The sequence below is a fragment of the Hermetia illucens genome, chromosome 2, assembly GCF_905115235.1.
Source record: "Hermetia illucens chromosome 2, iHerIll2.2.curated.20191125, whole genome shotgun sequence".
Taxonomy (NCBI): Eukaryota; Metazoa; Arthropoda; class Insecta; order Diptera; family Stratiomyidae; genus Hermetia; species Hermetia illucens.
The window spans coordinates 97,206,008-97,232,475 of record NC_051850.1 but is presented as its reverse complement, the minus strand read 5'-3'; the positions used below and the strand labels follow the sequence as shown (position 1 = coordinate 97,232,475).

The 26,468-nt window shown below is 39.0% G+C and overlaps 1 protein-coding gene across 3 annotated transcripts in view; it reads right to left on the bottom strand.

The window, feature by feature from the left end:
- Positions 1 to 26,468, bottom strand: part of LOC119647934 (tetraspanin-18) — a 145,051-nt gene that overhangs the window by 35,615 nt on the left and 82,968 nt on the right. For all 3 annotated transcript variants that reach the window (XM_038049276.1, XM_038049274.1, XM_038049277.1), the window contains one exon: positions 3,661 to 3,789. In XM_038049276.1, the coding sequence (XP_037905204.1) occupies positions 3,661 to 3,789 (129 nt within the window). The remainder of the gene's footprint in view (positions 1 to 3,660; positions 3,790 to 26,468) is intronic.

Genomic DNA, 26,468 nt, shown 5'->3' with positions numbered 1-26,468 from the left:
ACATATACAGATAAAACTTAATTCAACAGTGCTTTACTATTTCCATTATTGTCTGAATTAAAAAGACAGATTTCACAATAATGATGATAATGAAAAGGATTGTGACGCTTTAGTAAATGGTCGCGAAATCGGTAACAGGAAATTTCATACAATCTTTATTAATTAAACAATCAGGTTGCTTTTTAAACATGTAACTAAATTTATAAAGATTAACGGAAGGGGTTTGTGTTTTCTTATGTAAGGAACTTTGAATGCACGCCAGTGCCATTTGAAATTAGTTTTTCTTATGTGGGGAGCTTTAACTGTACATCTTTCTGGTCTGAGTGTTGGCTGACTATGGAAGACAATGAATTGCGTCTTGCGGTAATGGAGACCAAGATGTTGCGCTGAACTGTGGTAGAGCACTACATCCACGACCGTAACGGTATATTACAGGAAAACGGTACCCTGTGGGAGGCAATGTGATCAACATTATTCTCGTCCCTTATTATCACCCTGATTTGTCTAAGATATTAATTCACAGTTGAGTCGACTCGCCACGATACAAATCTCTTTGCCACTGGCGAGATTTGAACCGCTACCTTTCACTGCGACAACCTGGCGCTCTAACCGCTAAGCCATACAGATACTTGTCGGAGAATACTCTTGTTTTATATATAGATCCTTCGGGCTGTTTATTTTAGTCTTTTTAATTTGATATTCATAAACTACTAGTATTAAGGAAAGTGGCATTAGGGCATTAGGTCCTAAAAGAACCTCTGCGCTCCGTTTAATGATTACTATATATTAACTATAGTATGTCCACCAAGCCTATAACCGACAAAAAATTTGAGTAGTTTCCCACTTCTGAGTTTTCAGCCTAGCATTTGGTACTAAGTATTCTCTCAGCTGCCCTAATGCGCATAAGTGTGTGTATATGTGGAGATTTTATCTCTCTCCCCAAAGAATCTGTAGACAGCGTCGGTAGATATTCCTATCGTCCACATATGATAATTTAAACTGCAGTGATCCATATCACCGTATTCCCACTATGATCCTAAGGTTCTTCTTGATTAGGCTTATACAGCCGTGCGAGCTCTTGCCTTCGTATTTCTCCAAAAGCTCTTTGGCCTGCTATACTCCTGCCAAGGTCGCCTAGAATAGCTCCCACAACTATTCATCTATTACTAACTATTCAATGCTTAGAGCTATGTCCATGAAGACGTTCCCGATTCCACCAAAGGTTTCTAATCCATATAACATGTGGTCTGGAGCCCAGAGTATCCAGACCTTATTGTCTGAATCAAACGTACACATCAGCTTAGAATTCACCCTGAGTATGTTTTGATAGTCGCAATACTCAGCCCCCCCCCTATAATTCCTCTGGAGGCACACTTATCTATTAAGTACATTTCCGCTGACATATACTGGTGAGCTTAACCATGGCTTTGTCAAATAAATTACTTCTGTACCCGCTTTCTCTGCTGTGAAGGTAATATCATTGCACCAGATAATCAGTTACTGGTTTAAACTGTAAGTCACTGCCAAGTTCTCCCAAGTCTACCCGGTTGTTTCATCGTGCTTCCAATTTCTTCTTCTTTTTCGTCAGCCTTTGACCCGTCCACAAGCGGAGTCGGCTCACCGTGATCGGTTTCACCATTTTATTTTATCAAATGCCTGATCTGGATGCAATAGCGAGACTTTTAAATTGCCATCTAGCGTATTGTATTCGGATAGCTGAGTGGCTAGAGCACAAGGCAGTAGTCATTAGGAAGCCCGCGGTTCAAATCTCACTGGTGGCAGTGGTATTTGTATCATGATTTGCCGTCGGACACTAGTCGACTCAGCTATGAATGAGTAAAAATAAAACTAGGTAGCTTTCTCCTACTACAATATATTAGAAGAACTACAAGCATCGGAACGATAACTATTTTATGAATAAGTACCTGAGTCAAATCAGGGTAATAATTTCGGGCGAGCACAATGCTGACCACATTGTCTCCTACAGGCTATCCTGTAGTGTACCATTACGGTCTTGAATGAAGTGCTCTAATTCTCTTCAAGGTCCTGATCCAATTGGATTGTTGCGCCAACGATTATTACTATTATTATCCAGCGTATTTTTGGAGAAGTGGCTCGAGATCATTTTCACTATTGGACGCTTGGAAAACATCATCTGCAAAAAGCAGTGTATAGGACGCTGGATGTTGGATGTTCCGTGTGATGGTGTCCATAACAAGAACAACGACGAGTGGTGAGGTGGCGCTTCATTCATGAAAACTAACAGAAACACGAAGCGATTTTGATACACCCGCCACACTTCGAACTTTACTTTTCATTTAGACATCTCTGTGTCCCGCCGATACTGCCAAGCGTTCTGAAGAGTGCCCTCTTTGCCCGTATATATGTATCGAGAAGGACTTCCAGGAACGCCTTCATTGCCCAGTGATATGCAACTCAGATTAATACCATATCGTCAGCGTAACTATAGAGCTATATTCCGGTATTCATATATTAGCGTAACTATTTAGCTACATTCCAGTAATTAGACCTGCTAGGAGTTAGTCAAGATTGGTCTGAACATCAATGTTAGTGGGAAACGGCCTAAAGGCCGGATGAAAACAACAGTAATTTTATGTGCTGGACGATGTGATGGTGATTTGAGAGCCTCGCGACTACTTCCAGAACAGGCCTTTCACCAAGCAAAACGTTTCTGGATGTTTCTGGACGGAAGGAAGGCTACCTCGTTTCTGGACGGAAGGAAGGCTAAAGAAGAAGATCAGAAGTCTCTCTTGACGTTTGAAAGGAGTCAAGCAGAAGGTCTCACTTTCATAAATGACAAACTGCCAAAGAGCTAAAGCTTATGAGGGACAGCTAACCATAGGATCACAGGATTTTTTCCCCATAAATGTGAACCCGTAATATAAAAAGGAAACTATTGAATAGGGAAAATGTAACTTAGGAGAACACATTAACCCTGAAAATTTGTTTCATTTTTCATTTGAGTGGTTTAATGGCAAAGGCTTTTCATCTACGTAGAACGGAACACTGGAGCTTATACGATTGAAAAATGTAGTGCAGTCTTTTGCCTCTTAAGCTGCTCATTATCGTGATTGAGAACGCTAGTAGTAGCGTCCTTTGCCGAATAATTGAAAACCTCGTTACCACCTACAAGTTCCATTGTAATTTCTATATACGGCAGATTCTCTGGTCAGCTTAATGTAAAATATTCTTTTGTCACGGCGTATGCCAGGCTGCACTTTTGACGCTTTGCTATACAAGGAAAAAAGACATAAATAGACGGAAAAGTGGCATGATATTCGCATTTTTGGCGAGGACACACACCAGACAAATAGAGCTCTACTTTATTTTAAATTGCTAAGTTAAAATTGCGTTATACATTTATTATTGGCTTAGGTATGAGCCTTTAAAAAAAATAAGCTTTTGAAGATGAATTCCTTTAGTGTTCACATTAATAGGGTTTAACTTCAACATCTAAAGTTCTTAGCTCTTAAATTTTTCCTATTTGTGTCTGTCATCTAACTGACGATTTATGGAAGAGCATTGGAACTTTTCAGACCACAATATATTGTTTTGTATTCTGTGAGCAATGAGTTATTTTCTTCTGAGAAATAAAAATTAAACTCCATACATATCTATTGGTACACAAATATTACTCACCGTTGTCAGCAAGCATGTGCTTTCTTGGAGTGCTCCACAATATCCCAAGAAACTGAGCAGAAACATTACAGCTCCACACGCAATCAGCACATATGCCAAATCTTCAATTATTCTCGGCTGTGTAAAGTTCTGGAAATACAATTAAAACAGAGAAAAATCATATGGAATTCTGATAAATGACATCATTTAATTTCAAATAATACGTATGTATGTACTTATTTGTGAACAGTAAAAACGAATGCAAGTGACCGCCGGGGATCGTTTTGGTTATGAATTCAGTGCTAATACCACAAAGTAAGAACAATGGCAACTAGTTGACCTACACTCAATTAAGAGGTCAAGAAGGCAGTTCGTTATTTAAAACGTTCGGCAGAATCAATTTAGAAATATTCAAAATTGCATCTCAATTTCGGCTTTTTCGGTAAATTATAATGAGTATTGCGATATTGTGAAGGGGAACTGCAGGCACTGAAACTGAATTGTTCAAGATTAAAAAACAATACACGCAAAAAAGTAAGGGAGTTGTTTTCTCAGTTATACCTGCCTCTATTCATTGGTATTTGAATTCAAAGTTGACATATAGTATTAAGCTGTGCATAAGCTCATGACATAGCTCAACGCTAGACACACTGTGAGCGTCAAATTAAAGTGTATCGCTTACGCTACAAACATTTTACGAAGTGGCCTTTTGGGAAATGTTTAAGTTTTTTGTAAAACGATGTTGACACCGTTAATAACATATTCTCCATACTCATAGCGTAAAAATAAAGAGCATATTTACTACAGCAACGGAGGTATGGCCGTTTGAAAAAAATTGTCCCGTTATCTTATATATTCACGGTTAAAACGATCAGTTGCATGTAAGATACTTCTATCGTTTGGGCTAATTAAAAGTATCTGAAAAAGCTCTTAATAACATTTTTAAGAAACGCTTAAAACACACCTCACTGGAGACACGAGAATACATCACTAAATTTCTTAAGGAGGGAAATTGTTACGTTAAATTAAAAAAAATATTTACAAGTGCAAGCTATCAGCAAAACTAAACAAGTCGGGAAACCGGAAGCTTGACGCTTCAGGTATAAAAGGTTTTGTGTTTCCCTAGGTGAGGAGCATAACGTAGTTCTCCATTGGCTTATAGCATTGACCCGAGATATTGAAATCGTTCAGTTCTGGGCAGGTTACTGCCATTGCCAAAACTGAGCGATTTAAGTATCTCGAAGGGCAGGTTACTGCCATTGCCAGAACTCAGCGATTTAAAAATTTCGAGTCAACGCTATCAGCCAATGGAGAACTGCGTAATGAAATTGTTTCACGCATTAATGCAACCTGGATGAAGTGGCATTCCCCAACTGGTGTTCTTTGTGATCGACGTATGAGCGCACGTCCCAAATCTAAAATTTACTGCAATGTCGTCCGTCTGCCACTCTCTATAGTTCTGAGTGTTGGCCGACTATAAAGGACAATGAACGGCGTCTTGCGGTAATGGGGACGAAGATGTTGCATTGCACTGGTGGCGTGACACGTTTTGATTACGTCTGAAATGAGAATATCCGCGATCGATATGGGTTTGCATCGATCGTGGAAAAACTGCAAGAGAGGCGTTTTCGATGGTGTGGTCACGTAATTCATGCTAACGAGAATTCAACAACCAGTATTGATCAGAACATCGAAAGCAATGGTAAGCAACCAAAAAGCCAGCAAAAACAATGGTGGCTTAATACGCTGGATGGGGATTTTCAGGTCTCGCGATTACATCCTGATCAGGCATTTGATAAAATAAAATGACGAAACCCATCATCACGAGCCGACCCCGCTTGTGAACTGAAGGCTGAAGAAAAAGAAAAAAGATGTGAGGAGCGACGAGTGCACGACAGCTCCGTGTAATATAGCTAAAAATTCCGTTGCCCTCTATTTTCTAGAAAGCGATTTAAATAAATCATTTGATGGAAAGCCCTGTGTTGATAATGGTCAACCTCATACGCTTCACGCTCTCAGTTTAATATTATTAGAGAATGAAAACAATTTAACCAACATCAAATATAAACAAGTCGGGAAACTGGAAGCTTGACGCTTCAGGTATAAAAGGTTTTGTGTTTCCCTATGTGAGGAGCATAACGTAGTTCTCCATTGGCTTATAGCATTGACCCGAGATATTTAAATCGCTCACTTCTGGGCAGGTTACCGCCATTGCCAGAACTCAGCGATTTAAATATTTGGAGGGGCAGATTACTGCCATTGAAAGAACTGAGCGATTTAAATATCTCGAGTCAATGCTACCAGCCAATGGAGAACTGCGTAATGAAATTGTTTCAAACATTAACGCCACCTGGATGAAGTGGCATTCCCCAACTGGTGTTCTTTGTGATCGACGTATGAGCGCACGTCCCAAATCTAAAATTTACTGCAATGTCGTCCGTCTGCCGCTCTCTATAGTTTGAGTGTTGACTATAAAGGACAATGAACGGCGTCTTGCGGTAATGGGGACGAAGATGTTGCATTGCACTGGTGGTGTGACACGTTTTGATCACGTCTAAAATGAGAATATCCGCGATCGATATGGGTTTGCACCGATCGTGAAAAAACTGCGAGAGAGGCGTTTTCGATGGTGTGGTCACGTAATTCACGCTAACGAAAATTCAACAACCAGTATTGGTCAGAACATCGAAGTCAATCGTAAGGAACCAAAAAGCCGGCCAAAACAATGGTCGCATGATACACAGGCTGGGGATTTGAAGGTCTCGCGATTACATCCTGATCAGGCATTTAATAAAATAAAATGGCGAAACCGATCACGACGAGCCGACTCCGCTTGTGAACTGAAGGCTGAAGAAAAAGAAGAAGATGTGAGGAGCGATGAGCCTGACAGTTCCGTGTCACATAGTTATAAATTCTATTGGCCTCTATTTTTTAGAAAGTAATTTAAATAAATCATTTGATGGAAAGCCCTGTATTGAAATAGTCAACCTCATACGCTTCACACTGTGAGTTTAATATTATTAGCAAATGCCAACAATTTAACCAACATCAAATATAAACAAGTCGGAAAACCGGAAGCTGGACGCTTCAGGTACGAAAGGTTTTGTATATTTCCTAGTACGCAGCACGTAATATATGCATATATTATGTGGGAATATCCACTTTCGGATGATATTGACATTTATAGTCTTGAATTTGCGAAGAAGCGACAACTTTGACGTATTATAACTTTGTTAGTAATAGTGCGATTTCCACCAAACTTGGTAAAATCATGCTCTATATTATACCCTATATTGTTGCGAAATTTCGTGGTCCTAGCATGAATCTAAGGGGGGTTCTGTAGCGAATTACTAAAAATTATAGTAATATACTATTATTAACTTTATTTATGCAGATATCAGTGTGGAAGGTATTTCGGAGCCCAGGCACTATATAGTGGCAGCCTCTCAATTTTTTTCAGATTTTTCGGTTGGGTAGTTTCTGAGAATGGCCCCCGTAAAGGAATGGTCACTTTCAACCCCCCGCACTCCCCACCTTTCCAACAAATGTAAAAACTAAGACCAGCTTCGAAAAGTACTGGCCGAGACCTTTAATTTGATACCCCACATGACTATATTTGATGAAAAAAAAATTTACACCCTCCTTTTGCATGTATGGGGACACCCCCTTAAATTCGTTGTAAAAGGATGTAATTTACTGTATGCGTGAGCGTTCACAGTTCCCAGCTTTCCACCAAATTTGGTGTCAATCGCTGCAACCGTCTCCGAGAAAAATGCGTGTGACCGACAGACAGACAGACAGACAGACAGACAGACGGACAGACAGACAGACAGACAGACAGACAGCCAGACAGACAGACAGACAGACAGACAGTAAACCGATTTTAATAAGGTTTTGTGTTTAAAAAGAGCGAGGGAGAATTAGATTCTTCTTGAATGGAATTTTAATATTTCACTCGAATGTCAATTATTATCGTTAATTATGGCGTAAGCATCTTATTTGTATGGCTTAGAATGCTGTTAATTAGCACGAAATTGATAAGTTTGAACTGTTATAACTTTAACACTAATAGTTGGATTTTCATGAAACTTGGCATGTGTATACACGAGGCTGTCCTCTATGTCGGTGAGGGGAATTTTTTAGTCTATTTCTAAAAGTTGATAATATACTATTAGTAAATTTTTTGAGCAGATACCGGAATGGGACATCTCTCGAACATTAGATTTCACATAAGTGTTTTACACAAAACCTTAAAAAGCGCTGCAAATAAATATATTCTTCATAAATGTGACTTTAATATTCCACGCGAATGTCAATTATTCTGGGTAATTATGACGTCAGCATATGATTTGCATGGCTTTGGAAGCAGTAAACTCGCGCGAAATTGCTAAGTTTGAACTGCGTTAATTGCCTGATTTCCATGAAATTTAGAACATATATACGAAATATTGTCCCCTATGCTGGTACAAAATTCGGAAGTCCTAGGATGAATTTAAGGGGGGTTTTCCAGTAAATTTCCAAAAAGTAGTAATATACTATTAGTAAGTTTATTTGAGCAGATATGGGAATGGGACATATTTTGAGGCCTAGATTTCATCCAGGCACACCACTCTGATTTTTTTCGGATTTTTAGGTTGGGTAGTTTCCGAAAATGAGTCCTGTCTCACTTCAAGTGCGTACATTTTGACTCCTTACTCACGCACTTTGCAATTTATGCCAAAACTAATGTCAGTTTTGGAAAGTAAAAATCGAGACCTTTCATTTGATACCCCACACAACTATATCCGGTGAAAAAAATTTTTGAATCCCCCTTTTGCATGTATGGGGAGCCCCCCTTTAAACTCCACCTAAATTTATGCCACTCGCTGTATGCGTGGGATTTCATAGTTCCCATCTGTCCACCAAATTTCGTTCGGATCGGTTTAGCCGTTTTGGAGAAAAATGCGTGTAACAGACAGACAGACAGATAGACAGACAGACAGACATTGAATCGATTTTAATAAGGTTTTGTTTTACACAAAACCTTAAAAATCAATCGGGTGATGGCAGACCGATTTGTCTCAGCGCAGAGGGAATATACGCTATTGTAAGAACCGTTAGACAAGATCCAACTACCAGGGCAGTGAACATTTCACAGGGCTCTCAACGACATCTGAAGTCAAAGCTACCACCAATGCAATCAGGCGGGCGTTATGATGATAATGGTTTATTCGGAAAGATTCGCAGTAAGAAGTCATGAATGGCTTTTCTTCTGGAATATCAACCAATAAAGACTTGCAAAACATAGTATTAAAATCATAATTTTTCCTTCTGCAAAAATGGTAAGTGAAGACGGCGAATATGCGTTTATTGAGGCCACAACAAAGTAAACAGCCTACCTTGACATTACAAACAAATTTTCCCGGCAGTTGAGATAAATTAGAATTGCAGCTGGATCTTCCAGCAGAACAGAAAGGTTCGGTTATGGGCATCCGCATGCTTGGTAATCAGCAGAAAACTTGCAGAGTCAACGAGAGTAGGTTTCGCAGCCAGTCAAAAAATGAAACCTACTGTTATCGGCTTGAAAAACATAAGCAAAAAGCTATGTACTCCACGAACCTCGAAATATACTTTAACTGGTAAGTCCTTACAGAGGAGAAATACGTTACGTTGGTTACGTCCAAGCGCACAAAGAAACTTCAAATGTGGAGCTGCGTTTCAACTCTGATGCCGTACTCCTTAGGTAGGCCTTGCATCCACAGTCTGAATGCTGAGCTGTGCATTCAGTATAGACTGGTACCATTATTGCTTGTCCAAACGGGGCTCTCTGTGTGATCATAAAATCAATCCGTATCTCAAAAAGATACGTAAAATGACTAGAACGTAACTGTATCGACTACATTAACATCCTTCGGATCATTGTGAAACAATATGTGCTCCACCTACCTTTAATAGATTTCGAGAAAGCTTTCGACAGCGTCAATAAAAAATGTATTGTGCTTTGCTCAGCAGGGGCTTTCCAGAGGAACTAATAGCTTTTATCAAAGTGACATATGACCAAACAAAATGTCACAAACACACAATGTATAACCTTAGAGGAGTTCAAAGAGGAAAGCAAAATCCCCCAGGGCTGCTGTATCTTGTCACTGATACCTTTTCTTCTACTCATCGTCGATGATCATCATGCAAATTCAATATCATTTCAACACTTTTATCAACTTTAGGATGTTCCTCTTGAGTGTTTTATATGTCTAGCCCAGAGACCGACAGCGATAGATGTGGTTAACACGTTATGCCTGACAAAGCGTTTATAGCAGCCATATATTCATTTTCAGAGAATCCCTCGTTTATATTTAGATGGGTTAAGCAAGATAGTTCGACTAGTGAATCATTGTAACCCAAGTCGGAATTCCGGAAGCTGGCGCTTTGGGTATAAAGGTTTTGAGTTTATCTTATGTGAGAAAATTTCTACGCATATTTTTTCATTCGTATATGGCTAAAAACCCAAAATATTCCTTCATATTTTTTTCAAACTACAAGGAATACGCACATATAACAGACGTAGATATTATGCTCACGCTAAACAAACAAACATTGCTTATTACCAAAAACTGTATTCTATATGCGTGTATATAAATTAATCGTACACCTATTTTCGATTTGCCTCGTGCATAAAAGTATATATAAAGCACGTATATTGAATACCGCTGGTTCAATATACAAATATATCTATCTGAATTAGGCGCTACCCCAAAGCTTCATTAGCATATACTTATAAATAGCTGTCTGTCTCGAGTAATTAATATTGCTATATAAATGATTAAAAAACTAAAACGAAATGATTCCCTGGGATCTCCCATTCATGTGAGCTCACTTTGTTGGGTATTGACGAATTGACATGTTTGGTGACGTCATACACGTTTTAGAATGCACGAAATTCATACAAATTGTAAAAGTTTCACCTTCTATAACTTTGCTAATAATAGTTGGATTTTTTTTCAAACTTCCAAAGTTATGTCATAGGGATAACACTTATGCAAGTGCCAAATTTTGCACTTCTAGCATGATTTCGTTTAGATACATCATAGAAGTGGATGGGGACTTAGGATGCCGCAGATCCTAAACAACAATCACTGATTTTTTTTTCAAATTTTTCGGTTGGATAGACTTGTTACACTTTTTGAGGGTCATACTTTGAGCTCTCACTCCCTTACTTACACGATATCAAAGATATGACCAGTTTCGAAAAGTGAGCCGTTTTATTTGGATACCCCATATGGCCACATTCTGTAAAAAAAAAATGTTGCACCCTCCATTCACATATATGGGAAGCCTCCTTAAACTTAACACAAAATGGCGCCTGTATGTAAAGGGAACAACAGGCCACAAGCTCTCACCAATTTTCGTGACACTCGGTCTAGCCGTCTCCGAATAATCGAGCGTGACCGACAGACAGACGGACATACAGACGTCAACTCGATTTTAATAAAGTTTTGTTTCACACAAAACCTTCAAAAGGACTTTGCGTTTATCTATCAAGATGTACAAATGTGCAAATCGATAAGTACTTAAATTATTATAGAATTCCTATGACCTAGGACCCGCTAACGTATTTCCCTTGTAGGCTCGAATTATGCCAACTTTGTTTTTAAAAAAGACAACAAAAGATGGATTTGATTTTCACCAGTAGCAACGGTCAAAATTTCAAGATTCCTTCATATATAGTATTTACAACAGCATTATGGAATGTTATACCCTTTATAGAGTTATTTTGTTTTTAATAGGACGCGGTATACATAATTTTCAAAGTAGGATACTTTAATTCTATTGTATGATAATGGGCGTTCATTTCTGTTCTTTGTTTCCTTAGTCAATGTAAACCAAATTTGGAAAATTGGTGACATTGGAACATGTGATGATGAAATTATATGTCAGTTTCATTATTATTACACTAAATGCTGTGTAAATAATAACCCTACAGCAATACGACAGAAACAATTCGAATTCGAATCCGGAGCATGAGAATGGAGAGACTAGTAATCAATCTTCATACCTCATCAACTTCCTGCAATATTCCCTGCCCAGGATGTAATTACGGTTTTCTTCATATGGAATGTATCTGCAAGTCCTCTCTACTGAACATACTTATTTAATAAATATCAGCATTCTTAGAACAAGTCGAGAAACCGGAAGCTCTTTGCAAACAAAGCCTTAAAAAGGAATGCGTTCGAAGTGATGTAACAAGAAGATATCCTTAGATACAGGATGGTGAAAAAGGTTGATTGCTCCGGTAAATTAAAAGTGCAGGCCCATCTATAGTTTTGCCAAAACTACAAATCCTTGAGAAAAGGCACCTGAACTATTCTAAAATAATTACCTATATCTAAGGTAACTAACTTTTCACTGTATTTCAGCAATTTTCTTATCATTCCTGGGTAAACAACATGTTCAAATTAATATCTAAGCGCTACCCTTTCAATTCACTGAGTTCCTTAACAAGAATACGTCTGCATACAACCCACTCATTCATTCACAGCTATTATAGTAATTCTTTTCTACATAGAGTGTCACCTTTATTATATACCATACAAGACTTAGTTACAGTTACCCCATTTAAGTATTTTTCTTATGGAGTAATTTTCCCCCCTGTTATTTTAGCTATGGGTTATTATGACTAATTGATAGACTGACCCATTTTAGTTCAAAATGTTTACGATGTTTTTTGAACGGCTTTCTGCTGTCGAATGCACAACCGAACATGCAATGACTTCGGGTTTGTTGCAAGTCCCCTCGAAATACTCGTATGTGAAGAAAAGCCTCTTCCTGGTCACTGTGCTTAACTGAATCGATAAACTTCGCAACCAAATGGGGTGACTACTGCACGACCGACAGGAAAAGGGACATTCAACTGACCTACTTAAGTAGCGTTTCGAAAAAATTCTATTGGGAATAAAATATGAATGTTAGAGGACAATTTCCACTATCCACCCTTCTATTCAAACGTGATTCGACGAGTGAGTGGAAATTTTCCACGCTACGTTCTTGGCGATAATATAGCGCATCAATCATTTCTTAAGATTTTCACTGTATGGTTGGAATAGAACCATTTTCCAAATTATATATCATATTTATTTTTTTTCTTATTTAAATATAATAAGTATTATTGGCAATCCTCATCATAAGAATATTGCCGCAATCAACGTTCACAATTTCAAGCTATCTTATTGAATCAAATTCTTGGTTGCAGTTAAAGCTGGTAGCAGTTCTGCTTCTGCGATAAATTTTGTAGTAGTTAGTGATGATACTTCGAGACCTTTTCTCAGAAACTCACACAATGCATCGACGTAATAAAAATTTGACGATGCAATGGCCTAGTTGGTTGAGCGTCAACGTCTCGACCCCGTTACCACGGGTTTGAATCCTGCTCGAGTTCGAGTTCAGAACTGCTTCGTTTCCGCCGCCATAAAAACAAACGTTAACAAATTGCGAATTAAAAGTTTAACCTCTCCAACGAGATTGAACTTTTGACCTCGTGCATTATCCTTAAGGATGATCACGCTTGTGTCTGGATAATGGCATGGTTAGAGCGCAAGGCTGCCGTATGGCAGGTCGCGGTTCGAATGACACTGGTGGCAGTGAAATTTGTATCGTGATTTGACTCGGATACCGGTCGACTGTGAATGAATACGTCAGTCAAATCAAGCTAATAATCTCGGGCGATCGCAATGCTGACCACATTACCTCCTACAGTGTACTGTAGTTTACCGTCACGGTCTTGAATGAAGTGCTCTAATATACTTCAAGGCTCTGATCCAATATGGATTGTTAAGCCAAGAGTTATTATTATTATTACGACGCTTCTGTTTGGATAGCCTCGCTATTTGCTTTCAAATTCAGCTTAAATTTTGTCCATCAGTTCACGAAAATAGAAAGAATTTATTGTTCGGCGTTCGTAGAGGAAATTCACTAAAGAATGTCTTTGGAAGAAAACACAAGGCAGTAAGAATTTTCCTTGCAGACAATCACGTTTTCGTTTTTAACTTACTTTAAATTAAAGTATTCACATTTAGCTACAGTGCGGATAAGAGAAAAATAACGATAGCAATTCAAGGACTAGAGGATCAGGACTCAAATGGGCCACAGCCAAACTAACAGAACATAACTCAAAGGATGATACCAAAAATGTGGCTGCAAGCCGGACGAACGAGAATAGTCACGTAAATGTTGCTGCAGGATCTATATACAGGACGAATTAGGAAATTGGTTTACACATGTCGTATACAAAAAATATTTCTAACGAAAAAAATGAAAGCAGCGCGTTGATGAGCGTGTTTTGGCCCGCTATGTACTGTTTAGCGTGTGAATCATACCTCTGTGCTCAACCCGTAATTTTCAGAGAAGTTAAACTTCTCCTTTACTGTTCTACCCTACATAATTCTAGTGAAACCCACTCAGACATATATTGTCAAAATTGCAGAAGGCTACAAAGGATGCCCGAACAAAGTATTGCCAGTTCACCCGTTACAATCGCAATGTAATCTTTAGGAAGTGGAGAGACTTCCTGAACTGTATGTAATTACTAATAGAAAGTATCTTTCTCCTCTATATCAGAAATTTTCTTTCGTGCATAGCATTGCACAATTGTGATGTTCCTTACGGCTGACTTTACACGATCAGTATTTCATCAGTTTGGACTGATGAAAATCTGATGGACTGATGTGTGCTCCTTCATAATCAGTCCAGATTGACGTCAGTCATCGTCCAGAAATCGATGTGAGTGATTTGGAAAGAAGATATTAGTTGAAAGTTTTGAATTTGTCTTTGTTTCAAATAGAACGCGAGCATTTGTTACATCTTTAGTGGAAATATTGAATTGAATTGTCAAAGGAAGCGTTAGATGTATGCGTTTTTCATTTGTTTATAAAAGTAAATGAATGTTTAAATAACAAGTATGTATCTATTCCAGACCAATGAATACCGAACCATCAATTAAATTTTTGAAAAGATATTTATTTTTAATGTATTTCAAAAGCAGCTGATACTTTTTTGAATAAAGAGAAGCGAACATTACTAGGGAATAATAAATGCGTTGGCTTGAGTTTGCATATCCGAGTCATTTGAAAGTTATGCGGTGATTAACTGTTAAATGATACCTGATCGTATTAGGTCAGCCTACTATTGACCGCAATCTTGCAGTCGAATTTCTGTCAGAAATCGATTCCCAGGTCGAACGAGTGCGCTTTGTGATAACCTCTAGAAGTCCGATGTCGGATTCGCATCTATCGCTACCCTTTCCAGAGTTCAAAAGCACAGTGCAAGAGGGAAAGGGATACTCTCTAGAATCGCACGATCTTACTTCGCTTAGGCCCAGAATGTCCAGCTTATTTTGCTTGAATCTTGGCACATAAGCAATCTGATCTTGTCTACTAAAAGGGGGAGATTTTAAATATAATGGCAATGTGGCTTCATTTTATCATGACACTCTAAACATTCCTTCTACAGTTTCATCACTTTACAATTTTATAAAAATATTTCGTAAAAAGGCTTTTTTCACTTTTAAAATTATGTAAAATTCCATTACTATGTTTAACTGGCAAACCCTATCGGATGTTTTATTTATTGGTTAGATTTGGAAAATGATTCTTCAGATGCTGGTAATGAGTAACGATTGCTCGATATGAAGTAGTCATTACTTTATCCGCAGAAATACTTTGAAACGATAAATATTTGCCGCAGCCCTAGGCTTCCCATTTCATAGTGAAGTGATTCACATTTTATATTTTTTGTGCACAAATATGCACACACATACCTAGGAATAATAAATCCTGACTCACAGTACTTATTTTTAAAAATTAAAGTCAAAGACGTTGAACAATTTGAATATGTCAAAAGCGTCAGAGATTAATTGCATTATCCCAAGATTGCCGACGAGTAGATCGCCATAGAAAAACATGGTTCAAATATGTTAGTCGAGGGGGAATGCAAACTTATCGAGAAGTCCTGGAGGGAGCTGAAACATATTTCAGCAGTAGAAACATGTAATCTGTGACCTTTGTTTTGTGAGTTCGGAGAGCGGAGGGGCTCATCTACACACACGAAAAAGGGAAATTAAATGGAATTGACTCGATTGGCCCTTTTGGAACTACCTAATTTTAAACATCAATTTTTTTTCATCAAATATGTTCATGTGGAGTATCAAATGAAAGATCTCGGTTAGTACTTTCCGCAACTAGTCTTAGTTTTGACATTTGTTGTTAAGGTGGGGAGTGCGAGGTTCGAAAGTGCTTATTTCTTTAACGGACACATTCTCAGAAATTACTCAACCAAAAATCTGAAAAATATCAGGAGGCGTCCACTGTATGCTGCCTAAGCTCCGAAATATCCTCCATACCGATATCTATTCAAATAAAGATAATAATAGTATAATATATTACCATAATTTTTAGTGATTGGCTGCAAAACTCCCCTCAAGTTTACTGTAGCACCACGAAGTTTCGGAATAATACAGGGTATGGTAGGTCATATTTGTCGCTTCTTTGCAAATTCAATACTGAATGTGAATATTCTCATATAATATATGCATATATTAGTGCTGCGTACTAATGGGGCAAATGCACACTCAAATGTCTTTACAAAAGAAATATACAAAGTCGTTCATACCTGAAGCGTCCAGCTTCCCGTTTCCCGACTTGTTTTTAAATAAAAGCCTAAAATGCATACTGCTGAGAAAAATAGACGGCTTCTACTTTTTCGCCGAAATTTTGTGACCTTTTCGTGTTCTAGTAGCCGTACACTGAAACTTATAATTTAATATAAGCCTGATCCATATATTTAATGATTTGACAACACACAAAATCATAATCGGAACATGCGGACGAAATTAACTTAAATAAATTATATCTCCTTTTAGATCTTTGGTCATTTTGTCCACACATAAAATCCACTATTTTACCCATCCTGGGATAGGGAGTTCCATTGCATGAAGCAGTCGGAATGGAACTGTCGCCGTTCGAAATTATAAATTTTTTTTGCAAGTTTTTTTCTTTATATATATTTTGATAGATAATGCGTTCAAAAATGTTCGTGTAAAATATTATGTTGATATCTACTTTCCCTTTAATTTTGGAAGAATTTTGCAACGCGTAATTAGTAATGAAAGCTTTTCCGGGAAACTTGTTTTTCTGCTGTGCGGATAGATAGGTGCTATTGGCTGTCCCGAAGAGCCCAGGGTTGTAGCGCCCCGGGGGTAGTACAGAGAAAAATCTAATGAATCGATTTAATCAACTTAATAAACTCATGGCATAATGAAATTTCAAAAACATGGCAAAAATCAACTACAATGTGTTCACAAGCTTGCCAATCTGTCAAAATTCGAAATTTATGGTTACAATCCACTTGGAAAGCCTGGGTACTACCCCGCACGTTTCTATCACCTTGCGTCTTTACACAGAAATGTTTGAATATGGCGGCCGTCATTTTGTCTTTTTATTTTTTGAAGCCATAGTTTCTTTCTTATGACACTTTTAAAATGATGCCCTGTTTTACGAGTTTCACACTAAAATAATTCGGAATGCGGAAGTGGCAGTAGATAGACCACCAATTAATTAATCCACTGCCACTTCCGCTTTCCGATCAGCACGTCTACAGGTGTCTGGCTTGTATGCGGACCAAGTTCTTCCTTCGAAATTGTATTAGATCAGACTACCCCGATGACAAGACGCAAATATGAATTGCTGAAAGCTTGGAGCATTTGAATAACAGCGGTGGTAACTATAATATCTACTAAACATATAGCAACACAGAACGGTCTCAGCTTGATCATGGTGTTGCATTAACCGCATTTTTCGATTTTAAAAAAAGCTATGAAGGCGGATGTAGCGTTGTTAATGCGTTTCACCTGCATTTGGCAAAGGTCCATGACTCGGTATGACAGCAAATAAATGTCATCAGCATAGTCGAAGTGCGTTTAGAAAAGGTGACATCGTCCGTTGAACCCTTACACCTTCTCCAGCCAAGACAACAAGAACAATTTGAAGAACGACACAAACGAAAAGAAAAAGTATCGGTCACAAGATGCAACCTTGGTAGACTTCGCCTTCGACTTCTACTGAGATTTTACCTTGTGTACGTGAAATATCGAATTCATGTTTCCGTAATAATAATTCTTTGTTTCGCTGGAATGCCCCTCACATGTAAAGCAGGACGGATACACTCCCCGGTTCATATTGTTGAAGCCTTTCCCGAAATCGGTGGAGAGCAAATGGTGTGATCTAAACTCCGCACTCCTCTCCACAATGATCAAAAAGGTGTTAATGTGGCCGTAACAGGAGGATCCTTAATTCGTTACAGGATGATTCTAGCTAATATCTTTGCGACAGCAGCAATAACTTAAAGACTCCTTGTGTCGCCACATTCGACACATTCGGCGGTAGAAGAATCGCGGCATTTACGAATGAGAAACGAAACTAACAACTCCTTATAAACACAAGGAGCAGTAAGGGAAAGTTCCGCAAGAAGACTCCCACGGGAACGTCTAAGGGCTTACAACCTCCCGCCAGCTCTTTTGTAGGGCGGTATACGGCAGCGAAATCGTTGTTATTGCGCAAGCTTCACTCACCAACGAAATGGTGGAATTCCTTTTGTCATGGCGCACAATATGTTGAAGTATTCCTGAGTTTTCAAGCGGAGCTTCAGCGCTTAATACACATCAACTACATTCATCGATTTGCGCCCACGTTTCCGCTGGCAGTCAAGTATTGTACTTTTGGGACGTGGCTAACATCTTTCTCCGTGCTAGAGATAACGACACTTTTTGTGACGGCCCATAGGTGTTGCTTATAGAGTGGGTAGCTTGAGTAGCGGGATAGTTTTCCCAGTCCTGGACAGCAGATGCGGTAGCACAATGCATTAGCGAAGACGATAATCTACTTTGAGGCCGACGTCAGCACCTCCTCTGTTAGGCACACTCAGAAGAATACTAATCGCGATATATTTTATCCGATTAGATATTTTTGCCGATCGCTCGTAATGTTCGGACAGAATGTCGCCGATGAAAGTTGTAATCTAAGAAATTTTCACCGTTGTTGTTATTTTTTACTTTTTTTTAAAAAAGATCTCTCCCTGCAAAGGTGATGGAAAATTTCCTGATATTGATTTTCATATTGTAAAGTTACTGGAATTACTCTAGTTAAGAATTGTAGAATTTTTATATAAGAATTCTTTTTTTTTGTTTGTAAATTTAAAAACAAAGCCATTAATGGTGCAGCAATACAGTAAGAACGAACTATTGTTTTGCTGGTTGAAGTTCGAAGACTTCACCACATGTAACTTGCTTTTGAAACGGACCCTCTCCTCCCATGTATTCCTTTCACGAATTCATGACTGGTTTTTCATATTGAAATGCTCCAGATGTAAGGTCTTTTTTAAGGTCTTGCGTAAAACAAAACCATATTAAAATCGAGTCGATGTCTGCCTGTCTGTCACACCGGATTTACTCGAAAACGGTTAAACCTATTATCGTTACATTTGGTAGGACGGCGCGAACTATGAACACATATAGCAAGTGATACCGTTTTGTGTCGAGTTTAAGGGGGGAGAGGCTCCCCAGACATGGTCATATGGGGTAGGGAAGGGATTGAAAGGGCTCAATTAGCACTTTGTAAAACTGATCTTGTTTCTAATACCAAACATAGGGGAGTGAGAACCCAAAATGTGTGTCCCAAAAAGTGTAACAGGCTCCGTTGTCAGAACTTATCCAACCCAAAAATTTGAAAGAAATCACAATGGTACAAATACATACATATCTGCTTAAATAAAGTTATTAATAGTTTTGGAAAATTTCCTTCTCTGTACTCTTTTGTTTATTAATTTTTAAATAAAACCGAAACTTTATATCGATTTTTAGTTTTTTTTTTGATTACCTGTATATCAGTATGAATTACTCGAGACAGGGTATATGTATGTGCTTATAAATTGCCTAAATTTATATATATATGTATGCAACTATATGCAGTAACGGGCAATGTGTATTTATTTATGGTGAGCACAACGTTTATGTCTTTGATATGCGTGTGCATATGCATAGCTTGGAGTTTAGCAGTCAATGAAAGATTATTTTGCATTTTAATCTATGTACGAATTGAAAACGATGCATATAGAGTTACTCTCATCCGTAGTGTGGTGGGTTAAGGTGAGACAAAAAAGTTTTCACCGTAAACTAGCCGCACTGCAAAGAATTGTTTGTCTGGGTATCACTGGTGCCATGAGCGGCGCAGCTCTGAATGCACTACTCAATTTGCAGCCCCTGCATATATTTATTCAAAGCACTGCAATGAGAGCAGCTCATAGGCTAATTCGATTAGATCTATGGGAAAACAACGGATGTGGGGGGCACAGAGCATTGGAAGAGTTACTGGGAGGACTGAATCCAGTTCTTACAATGCCTTCCGATTCTCGTGTCCCCATACATCTGTTTGGTAGAAGATATGAAGTTACCCTGAAGCGTAGAGAGGACTGGGAAGACCCAGAGGAATGCGTGGCGGGATATACGGAAGTCTTCTACACCGATGGCTCAAAAACAGAAGAGGGTTCTGGAGCCGAAGTCAACCTCTCGAATAAAAACGAGAAGTGCGCTTTTCCTTCGGGATAATATGCAACGGTTTTTCAAGCCGAAGTTTATGCGATCCTAAGGGTGGCAGACTGGGTGATTGACGAGCGGTTGAAGGGCAGGCGCATCACAATCTGCAGTGACAGTCAAGCTGCACTGAGGGCATTGAGCAGTCCTTTGATCACCTCGAAAATCGTTCAGGAATTCAGAAACCGTTTGAACTCTATGTCTAGATTCAATACGGTGGAACTACTCTGGGTACCTGGTCACTGTGGCATAGAGGAAAATGAAATCTCGGACGCTTTAGCGAAAGAGGGGTCAATCTCCCCTATGCCGGGACCGGAGCCAGCAATTGGGGTATCAGTAGCATTGGCTAAATCTGTTTTCAAAAACTGGAAACAAGTTTCCCATAATGACAGGTGGCAGAGCCTAAATGCTGCTCGACACACCAAACTTTTCCTGCCAGAACCGAACATACGTACCGCAAAGTTTATTCTGTCGAAAAGCAGGCGGACTTGCAGGTGTATTGTGGGCATTCTGACAGGCCATAATTCACTAGCTGGGCATATGTTCAGAAGAGAAATTACCGAAGATGATACGTTTCCTTCCTGTAATGAGGAAGCGGAATCGACGGAGCTTTTCCTATGTGAATGCCCCGCCTATGGACGCATCAGGCATCAGATCTTTGGTGCCGATGTTCTCCAATTGCGACGGGTAGCATCACATCCACTAACGGAAATCCTGCGATACGTTAACGAATCCGGAATATTCCGTTAGACGGGGGAGGCGAGTACAATGGGGCCAACAGTAGTACAATGGGCCAAGCTGTAGCTTCTCCCCCACCATACACACACACACACACACTACTCTCATAAGATGAACACAAAACCTTTATAGTCAAAGCGCCCAGCTTCCGGTATCCCGACTTTTTTAACATCTAAATCGAAAACTTAGGAATATTTATGTGCAAAACTGCTCCACTGGCACGTAGCTCATAATGCACTTAACATGTCAGACTACTCACTTTAATGTAATTATGTGGTAGCAGTAAATTTACACAAAGGAGACAATTTTGAGCTATTATAACTTAGCCAGCTGAAGTATGATTCTCACCAAATTTCGTAGAATCGTGTTTATCGTAATATATGATAAACTTAAGGGGGACTTCCAATGAATTCCTCAAAAGAATAGTATACTATTATTAAGTTCATTTGTATATCGGGAAGTATCATGCTTTATATCATAGCCTAAATTGCAGCAACATATTATAATTCAATGATGAACACAAGGGGCATTTAATTAAATTTCTAAAAAATATCGCAATATATTATTATTAACTTTTACTAAGTAGATGTCGATATTGAGGATATTCTGACGCCTTAATATCAGATATGTAGAGGCACTTTCATGATCTGTTCAGAGATTCAACTTTTTCGATTAGGTAGATTCTGGTCCGGATAGCTCAGTGGTTAGAGCATTAGGCTGTCATACGGAAGGTCGCGGTTCAAATCTCACTGGTGGCAGTGGAATTTGCATCGTGATTTGACGTCGGATACCAGTCGACTCAGCTGTGAATGAGTACCTGAGTCAAATCAGGGTAATAATCTCGGGCGAGCGCAATGCTGACCACATTGCCTCCTAGTGTACCGTTACGGTCTTGAATGAAGTGCTCTAACACACTTCAAGGCCCTGATCCAATATGGATTGTTGCGCCAACGATTATTATTATTATTATTAGATTCTGGAATGGCCTCATGAAATAAGTTATATCTCTAGAGGCCTCGTCCCCCACTACCACAACTTTAAAACGAATGTCAAAAATAAAATCCACTTCGGGTAGCACTAATTGGGATTTTTTGTTTAACAGCCCACATGCCTCAACGTGAAATTATGTTACTCACTGCATGCGTTGGGTTTCACAGTTTCAATTTTCCCATCAAATTTCGTATCAATAGGTATAACCGTTTCTGAGAAAACGTGTGACAAACAAGAATTGTTGTCGCTTTGCGTAGATCTGATTCATTTTCTTTATTATCTCTAGTTTTAATCGCTGTTTGACGTTTTCGTCCATTTTCTTGCATATTTTGTGACTCAGGCTGAATGCGTGGCGTATCAAGGGCGTACCTTTTTGTTTGTTGCTAGCATCCCCTATACTCTCCTAAAATGTCTCTTTATCGTTTTATTGCATTCTTGATTGGATTGATGTAAGGCCACTGAGTAACCGTACTAACAAGACACTGATGGCGGTTTCAAGCGATTTGATTAATCTCATGCCTTCTTGAGCGTTTGGAGAAAAAATTATGCATTAATCTATCATTTGCGTCCCACAATTCGATATCCATCTGTACGCAGACATAGTTCATGACTGATCTCGGACAGAATACTCTAAAGATGCAAAGTAACCAAGAATTGAGAACAACTGTTTGTGCAAGAATGGTGATGAGTTTCTATGTAGGCATCATTTCAAGAATTTCCAGAAAAATATTACTATCTACTGAATTCTTTCATTCATCTAAACAAAGTCAATTGAAATTTGTGACCAACTGCGAAAAAATACCTACGACAGATGACAGCATGGACGGATTCTATTTTGAATTCCAACATATATTTTGGCATGGTACCTGGTATTGTGTTCCCCCCAACTCAGAGAACACAAGACACCCCTGACGCTTTAGGAAAAACAACAAAAAAGTGGTGAAGCAAGGATAACAATTTTACAAATTCAACAACAAAAAATTTTTCAATTTGAAGCGAATGGAATTTCAAACTACTTTCTATCATGATGCACTGTACTCTTCATTTTGCCCCCATCTAAGTACGCGAAAACCGCTTAACCTTTGTGATCTCACGAAGTCCACTCTATCGACCAAGCCAATGCTTAGCATGTTATGGTGGAGGGTTTGCAATTAATTTTCAAAATATAGTAATATGCAAATATTAATTTTACTTGACCAGATATCGGAATGGAATGCATTTTGAGGCCTCGACTTTGTATACGATTTTGTAAATACACTGTGATTTTTTTCAAATTTTTCGGTTGGATAGATTCTGGAAACGAGACCTGTTTCACTTTTTGGGGTACATATAGAAAAGAGATTCTACGCGGCCCCTTTTATTGAACACCTAGAAAAATCATCAAAAACCGATCTCGCGATCGAGCACTATTATAGGCGATCCTTGCCCTCCTTGACTTGGCTCATTTTCGGAAACGAATTCATTATACAGATCACAGATCGTTTTTAGATTCGCATAGGCCCTGCCCCAGCCAGAATATCTGATATAAATAGTTGACCAGCTTGCATCGTCGGTTGGCACAAAGTTCAAACAAGGTCATTAGTCGACTGAAGAATTTCCATTTTTCCCCATGGCATGAGCTTAGGAGCTTAGGACTGGCTGGATTTTACAATGACGAATCTGCCAACGAAGACGGACTAATAATTTGCGCATTTTCTCAAGAAGTATTCGCTCCCTATGCAGTAAAAAAGTTACCAGATAGATGCGCTGCACAGTGAGCGATTTCCTGGAAAAGAGTAGTCATCCAGTAAACCATACGTTTATATTAGATCTCTTAATCAGCCAAAAAATGAAATCTGCTGTTAACGGCTTTGAAAACATAAGTGAAAGGCTATGCCTTCTATGTTTGCGAGGCAAATTTCGCAATATAAGCCTCATAAACCTTCACGTCCCTACAGAATAGACTGCAGATTCGGAGAACAACTTCTACGCGTCAATAGAACGAATCCTCGAAGTCTGTCTCAACTATTTCAAAATCATACTTGGAACAGCCAAGCGGCGCGGAAATATACTTGGGTCTCTCCAGCGAACGATTGGCAACGAGGCATTGTCTATCCCATACATAAAAAGGGAGGTATCCCACAGTGCACCAATTATAGAGGCATCACGTTGCTGAGTACCATCTATAAGACATCCTCCGATATTTTGCTAGGCCGGATAACCCCATACGTTTAGAACATCATTGGCCCATACCAAAGAGGCTTCACTCCAGCCAAATCAGAAACAGATCAGATTTTCTCTCTGCAGCTAGCGATGGAAAAACTGTTGGAATATGGTTGCAACACCTTTTTATCGACTTCAAGGCCGCATATGACCGCATAGCCAGGGTAAAAGACTATGGGAAGCACAACCCGAGATGTACAACCTACTTTCATCCAGATCAAGCAGGTAACGCGATAATTTGGGCTGCACCTTAATGGAGGTGAGACGAAGTAAACAGTAGCAACGCCAGTACCAAAGGACAGAGAAGCGACAATATCATCGCACTGGTCAAACGAGAACAATAAAGATGGGGGAGTACAACTTTGAGTCCGCTGACAATTTTTCCTATCTAGAGTCGAAACTCACAATCGGTAACAGCTATGATGATGGCATGTTAGCAGCGAACATAGCCTATTTTAGCTTACAAAAATTGTTCCACTCGAAATGTTCCACCATTGGTGAAAGCTTTTACTATACAAGACAATGATCTTTTCAGGCCTCATGCATTCCTCGGAGACTTCGGTGTTTAGCAAGAAAAATTGCAAGCTCTTGGCTACGAAGAATTGTTGGTCACCTACATGAGGATGGAAGGAGCTTACTTAGCGAATAAACAAAATTCGAGTCAATAGGTGGGTGGGTGGGATATTTCATCTGTATAATCCATCCCGGAAAATCTATAAAAGCAATATTTATGGTAGAAAAAGAACCTAGCAGACTCTGCCTCAGGTGGAGCGATGGCTTAGAGACTTTTAAGGATATCGAAATGGCGGTGCAACAACGGGAATATCAAGAGCTCCTTATTAAGGCAGGCGTAGACCGGATATCGATGATTGCGCCGTTGATGATGATAAATTATCATATTTATTTTCTCCCTTTCGCGTCAAAAATGCATTTCTGGCTGTACTGCGTCTGTCAGGGAAATATCTTGGGAATACATATGGTTACGTCAATGTGAATCCGTGGGTAGCACTCGATAGCTTTGCTTGGCGGTACCAAAAAGTTCTCATTGATCGCCAAATTTTGTTATTCTGCATATATTGAACGGAAATACGCAGAAAAGATCACCACTGGGTCAGCATATCGAAGAAATTTGTCTCGTGAGGATGGTTGTACAGCTACAGGTATTGTAGATACATCAATCCCTTATGACATCAAACTATGCAAGAGGACATTATTTTCTGCTCATGGTGGATATTGCGCAGAGGACCCTCAAATTTAATATGACCGGTATCCGCAATTTGTATCACAAAACACCTTGTAGGGGTCGTAAGCTTTTGGACGCTTCTGTGAGGGACATTAACCTTGACGATCTTCATGCCGAAATTTCCATGCAGGGTCTCCAGTCTCTACATATATTTCACTTCCACTCATGCATAAATCCTGGATATCTGGGATCTTTCAAACTATATGAAAAAAGAGGATGATCATTAAGACTCCGAGGAAGAGCACTCGTTTTGAATATGGCAACTGGAGCGATATTTGTGTGGTTCCCGCTGTCGCAAAGACACCTGAAAAGCTTGATCGTTGTGATTGTTATCAGAGTAATTTGAAGTCCAAAAAGAAGCCCGATAGGGTGGCATTTTGTCACCAATACTTAGGAAGAAAGACGTGGAGGGGTTCAATATACTACGTCATTTTTCTTTAAATTTATTGAAAATTTCGCAAATTGGGCCTTCATTGTACTAGATTTTCATCGTGTGCAGACATTTTCGTAAAAACTTATCAGGGTCCTTATTTTCAGTTTACTCAATTTCAAGTAATATTGTTGCATTACCCAGGTTTCGGCTGTTTTCATCTGTCATGGACCCAATAGTATTAATTTTTGCGAGCATTTCTCACACTCAATAGTGTAGTAGTGTTTTTAAAGTTGTGATTTCTCAGGAATGAAATGGTTTCTTTTATTTTGAAGATAAAAACTGGAATGGAAATAAAAAATATATCCGGTTGTTGTTGTTGTTGTTATACACAGGGTTGTATTTAATGTTGAAATTGCTCTTTTTAAGGTTTTGTGTAAAACAAAACCTTATTAAAATCGATTCAATGTGTCTGTCACATGCACTTTTCTCCAAAACGGCTAAACCGATCCGAACGAAATTTGGTGGACAGATGGGAACTATGAAATCCCACGCATACAGTGAGTGACATACATTTAGGTATAGTTTAAAGGGGGCTCCCCATACATGCAAAGGGGGGATTCAAAAAATATTTTCACCGGATATAGTCACCGGGTATCAAATGAAAGATTTCA